An 11,279-nucleotide genomic window follows, 5' to 3' on the forward strand; every position below is an offset into this window, starting at 1 on the left:
ACAGACAGCACGAAGCACCTTTTTAAAAGCAATAATAAATCAAAGATGACAGATTTTTATTAACATTATGCACATTTACATCATTATTTTCAAAGAAAGTTATATTATTCACAATTAATTGTAAAATACACAATTATTCCATTAAGTTGCAAAAAAGAGTGTCATGTGCAGAATGCCACAGTTGGTCCATTCAAATCTAAAACGTATGAAGGTAAATAAAATTCCTAGCACTCGTTGCTCGTAAACGGGCAGACCACACACACTTGTGCAATGTCGTCGTATTCGTACGTCCTCTTCAGAAATGTATCTGTGAGCCTCAGACCGGAAATGCTCTGAAACAGAGAGGCAAACATACGAGTGAGCAAGTGAAGGTCGCTCTGATCGGAGCAAACCGTCAACCACAAAGTCTGGCTCATACCTGCAGACCCTGGACGGATGAAAGGACTGTGAGGGGCAGTGAGAGGAAGGCGGCGGGGCTAAGTTTCCCCAGCTGTCGCCCTGATACGCCACACCAATGGATGGAACTAGTATTACACATCTCCAGCACCAGGTCCATAGTTCTTTCACTACAAGGTCAGAGAAAGGCTGGTTGTTACGGTCTAATTCAATCACTGAATAACCGATATTAACTGAATAGTACTGAATCTTGTATTATGTGGGTGATTTCTTGTTGGGAGGGGACTTCCACCTGCAGTTGGTGATTTTACAGATGATGTCAAAAGGTTCCTCGAGGTTGACAGTGTCAGGAATCAGGTCTAAAGACAGCCTAATATCTCCGTACCCCGGAGCCTGGAGGACATACGGGGATTAAACTGTATTAAATGTATTCATAAGAGGATGAGCAAAACAGGGAGATCTATTCTTGGCAGAAGGGTACAGATCAAAATACCATTCTCTGCAGCTGACTGGTCTGTAGCCTCCCCCTTTCCCCAAGATTGGTCTTCCATACGATGTCCAGCTTGCCTATGACCGTCACTCCCTTGATGACGCCGGCCTTCTCTGCATACTCCGGCTTTGGCTTCAGACAGTACAAGTACTGCCGCGTGTCCATAGGCTGCAGGTAGGACATTTTCCCAAATGTGGACTCTCTGCAGAGGAAAGGTTACAGCTGAGCATCCCCCATCATGTGTAAAATTTGACCATTAACAAGGAGGACATATGCGCTTTTTTTTTTTTTTTTTACCCTTTATCTCCTTCTGTAACTGTGTTGAGCTCTGTAACATTGTACATCACGGACGGCTCTAAAGACACTTTCTCCATGAACATTGGCGAGGTGGTAATGTTCTGGATCTGAGCTTCTAGGAATACTTCATCTGTCTGAGTGGAGAAGCACAAGGTCACACTAACAGGCTATTTGATGTTAACCAGTATAAAAAGTTACATAATCTCCAAGGTCAACTGAGCAACATGTCAGCTTTCTCATCAGGTATTAAGGGTGGGTTAAGCTTTTGCGGATCTGCCAGCTTCATAGGATGAGTTCATATTTTTAATGTTTGCCTTAAAACAATATTCGCATGCCCACAGAGGCTGTGCCAGAGTTTCTGATAGTACTTTTCCCCAGGGAAGTCAGCAAAACACCCTGATCCTGCACGTATTTACTTCATAGGGTCCCACAGCACGTGCTCCTTCCTTACCACGGAGCACACCTGTGACTTGTAGTTGTCACAGACGTGCTTCAGGACTTTGAGGGAGGACACAAAAATATAACATTTGATGGTTCTTGTTAGCGCTGCATGCTACAGTAGATACCGATTATTGTTCCACTCTGTCAAAATGACAGATAACCTTCAGATTTGACATTAGACCACATAAATATTTTAATAAAAACATTGGACATATCGCCCCAGTGCAATGATACTGCGTCACAATTAGCAGCCCATATGGATATTAGGACGTTTATCACAACCACGTGGGCATCTGAGAGGTGCTTTAAGGTAGACTTAAAAAAATGTGAACCTATCCTTGAAGCTGCTCGGGTGATGTCATAAAGTGAATATCAACCAGAAGACAAACTGTACTTTAATGAATACCTATTAGGTTTGCTCAGTGTACCTTTGAGAACATGTTAGTAAGTGCTGGCTGGCAGTACACAGTACGGGCTGCACAGTGACTGATGTCAACAACATTAGTTTCTCAAGCAGCAAGTATGTTTGGCTTATTAAAATGTGTTTTGAAAATGTTCCTCTTTATTTCTTTTTAACAGTCAAAACAGGAAATGTGGGGCCAGCGAGCAGGGCAACAGCACGCAGTGAATGTCTGTCCAAACAGGGCTAAAACCAAAAGTGCAAACACAATGAATCTTTTGTAAGTAACAGCACAACTACAGTCTCTTTTCTAAAACGAGTTAAATTCAATACTGCTACTCGGTTAAGAGAAAAGTTACTCACTTGTACAGAAGAATAATGCATCTCAAGCTTAAATCCCTAAATGTGGTGAATGAGATGGATTGTCATTCCTGTTTTTAATTAGGAAGCTACTTGATGCTTTAGTTGAGCAACACTAAAATTGCCTTTACAACAGTCAACTTGTCTGTGCAGCCACGACAGTAAAGTGAGAAACAATAAGACAGAAGCATAGATGAGTTCATGCCTGTTATTCATAATACAAGTGACTTAATCATTCTGAGTGAAGTTAATATTAAACCACAGAGTAAAGCCACTCCAAACAAACCTCACATTTTAGTGCATATAATCTAAGATTTATGTCACTGATGGCTGCTTAATTATTGAGAGTACAACTGCAATGATACAAAAGTTAAAGAGGACCAATTACATTATTTTTTCAGCTATTTTCAGATATTTTTACTCTTGGACTATAAGGGTAGTTTTATTATGATTCACAGCTCCAATTAATATTTAGAATAGAATGCCTTTATTTTCATTATACAGGATGTACAATGAGATTGTATTGGATTTATTCTATACTGAGCTATGATGCAGCCAGGCCACCCTGCCTTCAATCCAACTTTCTTCTGATTGGCTGACCACTGCAAACAGAAGGTTGGAGAGCAGGTGGGTGGGGCTTCTGTGCTTATAGTGAGAGGTGTTGGATGAGACATCACAGAGGCAAGAGAGAAAAAATAATAAAAAACTGATTATGTGGAGCAGGTTGAAGCCTGAGCTGCTTGTTTGAAACTTTGCCAATGTTTAATATGAACAGTGTAATTGGTCCACTTTAAAAATGATATTCAAATCCATTTGAGCAGCATCATTTGAACCTGTGCTACTACATACCCATTTAGATATAGACAAATAGAATCCAGACTAATCACAGTGCCTTCTGTGACGATAAATGCAATCAATGTAGTACCCACTCACAACATCAATTAAACAGTCCAAACCCTGCGCAGGACGAGTGGGCAAGAAGGCAAGAGCAGAAAAAGCAAGGGCAAAAAAAAAAAAGAATAGAAGTTCATGTCAAAGGGTAACCAAAAATAATCTTTGTTTTAATTAACGCTTAAAAAAAAAAAAAATCAGGTCTTTTCAATATTCATAGACTTTCTTCTATTCTTTTACTTTGCACCTTTTTATAGACTTGGAAAGAAAGTGTCTGCAGCACCCGAAAGGATTAGTAGAAGCTAATGTTCAGTGATGATAACAGAAGAAAGAGTTACCACAGAACTGAGGTCGCTCTAATGGAGAAAATAAAATACAAGACAAGACACGGTAAACAAATGGAGTTACATGCCAATGTTGATGACAATGAACATTTGCAATACAAAAAGCTACTGATATGAAAATTAGAGAATAAAAAAAAAAATTTAAAAAAAAGCTTAATGCCTTTACCCAGGAAAACCAGTGATCTCCAGGATGATTTATTCATCTGGAGCTACAGGGGCTTTCACGGAGGCCTATCTAATGCTAATTGCCTCTAAAAGCATTTGTAAATGTTCCTGACTGTGAAATGAAATATGATATGAAACATGTTATGTGCTCTAGAGTAAGAGCTTCAAGAACAGCTGATTTACCTCTGCATTGTAGAACTTCGTCTTCACGTCCAGTGGCTTCAAAACCTGATTGAAAATAGATTGCAAACTGAACACTGGAGTTTTCGCATAAGATACCTCCATTGAGCTGAAAAGAAACTTTCCATGCAGTACTGTTTAGTCCAGCTGGACTTTTACTAAGAGACCGGGAATCAGAGAGATTGAAATTCATCTAAAGGAAAGACAGCAGGGCTACTGAGGGCAGAAGTCTGCCTGACACCAAACCCACACAGGGGATCCGTTGCAGGCCTGTGGCATTTCTCAACTCATCTCTAAGCTTACTCGTGACTTTACCACTATCTTCTAATTACAACACTAAACTATAACTTACCTGGAATTTGAAGAACTTCCGAAAATAGAGCTTCTCCCCTTGCTGAGTGGTGTAACTGACTGCACAAACTAAGCTGGAAATTTAAAACAGCAAAACACAGACTGGATTATTTCCCCCCACCCATGTTTCCCTGGTTTGGCGAGTTGGGAAAACATTTTAGGAGCGGCAGCACTCACATATGTGTTCCAATTTCTTTGACTTCGTGGTGAATAACGTCATCGATGCAGCATTCGGGTTTGAGCTCTGCTACTGCCGAGTTTGACGCGGAGAGGTTCAGCCTCTGTGAGCTCGTCTGCAGATCGGCCTGCGGGGGGATCACATCACAATCACGCGCAAATGGGAGAGAAAGTGCATAATAGGAACTGAACAGGTATGTCTTCTTTACAGTACCTTCACCAGAATATCTTTTACAACTTGGCTGCTGTCATTATGTACGCTTATGTAACTGGAGAAGGTCTCACCGAGGAATATATTTCTGTACGACGTGAAGACAAGAACGTGTTAGACAAAAAACTCTTGCTGTTGTTTAATTTGATTAGTGATTAGTGTTTTACCCAAAGTTCTGTGGTAATGTGAGCATCTCTCCCAGCATTAAGGTCTCTGCGCCTTTGATAGTGGAAGGATCCTGCCTCATAAGCTGACCAAACAAATCCCCTGTGGAGGCAAAAACATGGGGAGGTGTCACGCACATGCATAACGTGGTAAGGAATTTGGCTCCCACTCACTAAGGATTTAATATCTAGGTGATAAGTGATATCGAAACAAAAAGAAACATACCTTTAGACCTGCACGCTAACATGACTGGCTTTTGACAAACATACTGTGTGGATATCTAACATGCAGACACTCTTCTGACACTGTAAGGTAGCTTCACACAAAGTGAGCAGAGTCTGCTGCGAGAACAATGACAAAACTAAACAAAGACACTCTGAAGATCAAATTTCAAAGCAGACTGAACCTGAAAGGTAAAGCTCTCAGGTTTAAATTTCACCTTCTTTGCTTCGAGTAACTCACCCTCAAACATCTCATGTTGCCTTCAATTCACTGAATAATATTAATAATAGTGTTCTGTAAGTTCCCACCTGACGACTTGAAATTTTTTCTACAATAACTTTCATGTATTTAATCAAAGCATGCAGGATTTTACCTTCATGCTATCAATATTTTCCAAGTTACAGGCCCCTGATATACATATAGGTAAGTCAAATGTTTGTGCTTGTCGATATTCTTCCAGCATTTTTAATGCTCATAATTTCTTAAGGATGGGAGATATTTACAGGGCTGAAAAAACACATTTAAAAACTGCAGCCAAATCAGTTTTACATCAACTCCAAATGTCACAATTTAAAGCCAAAACCTTGTTTTTGAGCATTCAATATCACAGCATATACACGCACAAGTCCTACATCACAGAGGGGCTCCGGATCTTCTATCTGAAGGCCACCAGGTGGCGATAGCTGCAGTTGTAAAAAGGCATCGTCCCATAGAAGTCTATGGGAAAATAGCTTTCTGTCTTATCTTTAAACATTTTCCCGCTGAGTTAATGGACTCAAACACTCGATCTGGGTCATGTTGAATTAAAAAGTCTATTTTGAAAATTCTGGACATATGTGTTTCAACATGGAGGATTATCTGTGGTATGAAATGCTCACTGGTTAATCACTTGTCAATCACAAGCCACAGTTTCACAATCACACCCAAGCCTCCTCATCACATCTCACTTTTTGGCAACAGCAATCAGTGGGTCTTGTCAATGTAGCTACATCCATATTTTATACTGTCTATGGTTGAGGGCTAAAAAAAATGCTGGAAAAGAAAACACACACACACACACAAAAATTAATAAATAAAATTTAACCCACACCTTTGGAGTTCAAGGGTCTGTAACTTGGAAAATATTCATATTATTAAGGCATAATTTTCATTTTATATACAAAAGTTTTGTTACAAAAGAAAAACTGCTGATTCTGAGAGGGTTGAGTGGTGGGATTGATTGACTTTTCACGGATGGACCCACCAATAAATAAATAAATACAAAAGATTCAATTATCAGTCCAGGAGTTTCCATGAAATGGGAATGTTTTTATACTATGACACAGTTCATCTTTCAGCTCTTTAAAAATATGCTTTGACTTCACTCCTTCTACTTATAGAAATAGATGTCCAACATGATTTGTGATTTATGTGGAGTTCAGTTACCGCTGCACTGCACTCAACCAGAAGGAACCAGAACTAACCCCTGGCTGTTGTATGCTGCTAATGAAGATTCAGAAGGCATTTTATAAAAAGGTATTAACTATACTGATGTTTGGCCAAAAAAAGCTGATTTTTGACAGAACACAAGGTTATACTAACGACAGCAGGCAGTTCTTCAGATACAGATGCTGCAAAAAACAAAAGAAATGAATGAATGCGTAACGTGCACATCTTTAACCCAGCAGCATAAAAGGTCTAAAATAATTGCAGCTTCAAGATGAAAGATTACTGTCACAAATATAACAAATGGTCAAATGTAAAATGTGTTTGATCTTTGACCTTGACTTATGGCTAAAAATGTGTCTTTTTTTTGATCACGGTGACCTTTGATTATGTTTGTGCCACATTTCAAGGAAACTCCCAAAAGGTGTTCCTGATATACAGTGGCTATAAAAAGTTTACACACTCCTTTTAAAAAGCCAGGTTTTTGTAATGTTAAAAAATGAGACCGCAATAAATTATTTCAAAACTTTCCTACCTTTATCGTGTCATATAACCCATATATTTCAATTGAAAAACACACAAATCTGTTAGGGGAAAAAATATCCATCCATCCACTTTCTTCTGCTTATCCAATTCAGGGTCGCGGGGGGGCTGGTGTCTGTCTTAGCTGCCATTTACTCAGTTTCCCGCTACAGCAAAAGCCATGGTTTGCAGAGAGCTTACAAAGTGTCAAGGGGGACCTCATTGTTGAAAGGTATCAGTCACAAGAAGGGTACAAAAAAATTTCCACAGCATTGGATATACCATGGAACAGAGGGAAGACAGTCATCAAAAAGTGGAGAAAATATTGGACAGCAGTGGATGTCCCACACTGAATGAACACTATACCCACAGTGAAGCATGGCGGTGGTACTACCATGCTTCAGAGTTTTTTTTTTTTCTTCTGCTGGACCTGGTAGTCAAGGTGGAGGGAATTATGAAGAGTTCCACCTTTGGCCGAAACCTTTCAGGCATCTTGCCTGAAAGCTGAAGATGAGGGGAAATTTCACCTTTCAACACAACAATGACCCCAAGCACACATCCAAATCAACAAAAGAATGGCTTCACCAGAAGAAAATTAAAGTTTTGGAATGGGCCAGACAGAGTAAAGGTCTATATCCAAAACAAAATCCGTGGGGTGACCTGAAGAGGGCTGTGCACAAGAGATGCCCTCGCAATCTGACAGATTTGAAGCTCTTTTGCAAGGAACAGCGGACAAATATTACCAAGTCAAGATGTGCCATAGCACATACACTCCTACCCACGAAGACTGAATGCTGTGATTAAATCAAAAGGTTCATCAGCAAAGTTTTAGTTTAAGGGTGAGCACACTTATGCTACCAGCTTATTGCACTTTGTTTTTTTTATATATTTTTCCCTTAACAGATTTGTCTGTCTTCCAATTGAATTGACAGGTTATGTGTCACATTAAAAGTTTTGAAATTATTTTTTTGTGGTGACATTTTTTAACATCACAAAAACCTCACAACACTTTTTATATCCACTGTATGGTCAAACACAGAAAATGGCTGGTAGGGAGTAATAAAACAATAGAAACTTTAATGAGTCTATGTCTCTTTTATGCATTCAAACAAGTTTGAAGATATTAGCTGTTTTTCTGTCAAACAAGTATTCTGTTGTAGACATAGCACCTTGCTTTTGTTTGTCAGCTGATTTGAGTGGGACTTCCTAGTGCAACCACAGAAGATGTTTGAATAAGTATAAAAATTGAGGAAGCTGCCCGACCATGTTTGGCCTCAGTATTTGTGTTACTTCCTGCAGTGCAGTGCAGTGCAGTGCAGTGCAGTGCAGTATCTGTGATGTGGACCTCTCAAAAATAGCAGAATTAAAAGAACTTATCATTAGTGCTCTTAAACTTTACAAGGCATGACTGAGTTTCTCTAATACAATCATGAATTTACACGCGTGAAGTTTGGAAAATTCTGTCAGGTTAATTTCTCTCAGATTGTTGTATATGCAAAAAGACTGATAGGAAGTTTTGGAACTCTTCAAAATGGATTTCTTCCTCAACTTAATTTTTACATTATAAAGAATGAAATCAGCCCACGGGAAAGACATGGACACAGGACTGATGTTTTACTGTTCATGTTTTATTCGACCTTCTGTGTCCTTATCAACATGATAATAAGACCTCTGATCAATAAGCTGTCATTATTAACAGCTGTGGTACAGTGGCTCAGCTGTCACCGCCACAGTGTGTCAGATTTTGAACTTGTCCCGGCTGACTGGTTCATTCTGTGTCTGCTTGGGTTTACAGCAGTTGTTGTGGTTTCTTCCTACTACCCCCACAGCATGCACCGGATTGCACCGCTACAGCTACGCTAAAAAATACAGAATGAAATTCAATCCAGGCTCTGTGGACGGAACTCTGCCTGCACATTTAAACAGGCTCACCTGGCAGATCTCGATCCTCGCACGTCACCGGCAAGTTTGTGAAGAGAGTCGGTTTTGTTAAGCGCATCACTGTAAAATAAAGTGACAGTGGTTAGCAGCCGGACACACAAGTAGGTTAGCGAGTGACTGTGCTGATGTTTTCACATGGATTGCAAGGAGCTCCCACACCAATTACCGAAACGATCCACATCTAAAGATTATTTCAACAATGAATTAATCTGCTGACCAAGAGTTGTTTTGAGTGGGACAGTGATGATCCAATATTTTAGTACATATGACTTAAAAAATAAAACCACACAAAATACACGATTTGTATGTAACATGTGAAAGACAACTATATTGTATTTTACCTGCATGCAACTTTCACAAATCCCACGCTAGGTAAATGCAATAAACACAAACCTGCAGAGCTTTGCTCAATAGTTTTCTTACACTCTTGTAAGACGTATTTCTATCCCGGCCACTGTAATTGTCTAAGGGATTATATTGCTAAGCAGTCCTCAGACAAACAGACTGTATAATTTATAGATATACAGCCCGGGTCCATGAAGAGCTCTAAAAATGATAAGTAAAATCTTCACTTCGCTTCTGCAATAAACTTGTAGCTGATGCAGCTAAGAGTGGAGTCATATTGTTAGCATCCTGGCTGCTGCAGTGTATGCAATTTGCGTGGTATCACTTAGACTCAGATTTTATTCCAGGTGGTGAAATGAAAGCACATATGGGGCAACGAAAACAGAAAAAAAAAGGAAAAAAGAAACAGGGAAATGAACTTCCCTGAGTCTATTTTTTTTGAGTCAGACAACAAAAACAAACGAGCTGCTCCAACTAAGAATACCAGAGCTAGTTAGCTTACATTATGACATGGCTCCTTACACTACACGTCAGTTTAGTTTGTGCTTTAAGCGTCCCAAACGGGGGGAAAAAAAGCCTTTAAACTCGCAACACTGGCCAGCAGCCTTGTTTATACAGTCACAAATGGAAATGCATGATATTGCATTAGCTAGCGCTACTAGCAACTTATAGCAGCAACAAATGACAACACCGTGACACACAAACACATCTAACCCCGAAAACAACCCATGTAGTCACAATATATCCGCTGACAGTTAAATACCTTTTAGTGCGAGCAGATGCTCCTGTTTGGCCTGATTTACATCCATTTTGATAATGAAAACAGTCTAATCAGGGTGATATTAGCCACTCTGCTAGCTGCTTGCAGTGACAGGCACTTTCTTCTTCGTCATGTCATTTGGAGACAGAACTGCCCCCAATAGTCCGGGATGGGCGTTACAACAAGAGAGGGACTTATTTATATTTTCTTTTCAAAGCTGCATTTTTTTAAATTATTATTTTTGTCGTCAGATGCTTTATTAAGACCGTATTGTGTGTGTGTGTGTGTGTGTGTGTCCTCTCAGTACTGCTTATGATACTGTCTTGGTCCGTTTTGTTTTGTTAATTTAATTTATCACAACACATTATTCCGCTTTTTACATCCAGTCTGAACAGACAGGCATAAACCCAGATATCAATGATGCGTGTCACTGACATCTAGTGGTGACCACAAGTGTTGCATTAGGCCATAACCTAAATATTGCTGGAATACCCAAAGGCGCTGGAACTGTTACAAAGTTGGTTGGGATCCAGTACCCTCAACAGTTGTAAGAATTTTTGTTTCCCTAATATTCCAGAGTGGTCAACAGCATCTGTTCCTGTTCTGTTGCTTATGTTAATACCTTTTGTGTGAATTTCTTCTCTTCTAATTTTTTTTTTTGTTGCTTTACTTTGCAAGGAAGGAGAAAAATTGTGTCTCTCTCAATCTGCAGATAAGGCAGATGTTATCTCTCATATTGTGGAGGTGTTTGAATGGCTTCAGTCACAATGATATAAACTTTCAGCTGCCATTTATTAAAAATATTTATTTGATTGAAAAAAAAAAGATCAGTTAAATAACAATAACAAGAAGAAAATTATTAAGATATTAAATGCATGAACCATGAAATCTTAAGCCTCAAGAAATGCTGGAAAATACAGAATTTTTCATGTAGAATTATAAAGAAACTTTTATCTGTTTCTGGGCACAGCCAGTTGCTTTTGGGTGAGAGTCCAAAGACAACCACCCCATTGAGCGCACACACAATTTGTCAGCTTTGCTTCCACAGGCATGACTTGTAAGCAGCGCCAGCGTTTCATCTGCAGCAGATGGAGAAACTGGGCTACAAAGTTCTCTGTTTTTTCTTTTCTTTTTATTGACTGATTGATCTTTATTCCATAATTTGTTGGCATTCTGATTTATAAATATATATTTTT

At 39.3% G+C, this 11,279-nt stretch overlaps 1 protein-coding gene across 2 annotated transcripts; it reads right to left on the reverse strand.

Moving 5' to 3' along the window:
- Positions 1-46: 46 nt before the first annotated feature.
- trappc13 (trafficking protein particle complex subunit 13) lies at positions 47-10,249 on the reverse strand. 2 transcript variants are annotated; one of them, XM_030743341.1, is made up of 13 exons: positions 10,087-10,249; positions 8,970-9,038; positions 4,871-4,970; positions 4,707-4,791; positions 4,493-4,620; positions 4,317-4,389; positions 3,968-4,012; positions 3,614-3,631; positions 1,184-1,317; positions 890-1,088; positions 689-789; positions 419-566; positions 47-332 (listed from the first exon to the last, which is right to left on the reverse strand). In XM_030743341.1, the coding sequence occupies exons 1-13, from the start codon at positions 10,130-10,132 to the stop codon at positions 225-227; spliced, it is 1,254 nt and encodes a 417-aa protein (XP_030599201.1). In that variant the 5' UTR covers positions 10,133-10,249; the 3' UTR covers positions 47-224. The 2 variants fall into 2 exon arrangements, with proteins under 2 accessions (XP_030599201.1, XP_030599202.1); XM_030743342.1 differs by lacking the exon at positions 3,614-3,631.
- Between the last annotated feature and the right edge of the window lie 1,030 nt (positions 10,250-11,279).

Source organism: Archocentrus centrarchus, chromosome 12 (genome assembly GCF_007364275.1).
Source record: "Archocentrus centrarchus isolate MPI-CPG fArcCen1 chromosome 12, fArcCen1, whole genome shotgun sequence".
Classification (NCBI taxonomy): Eukaryota; Metazoa; Chordata; class Actinopteri; order Cichliformes; family Cichlidae; genus Archocentrus; species Archocentrus centrarchus.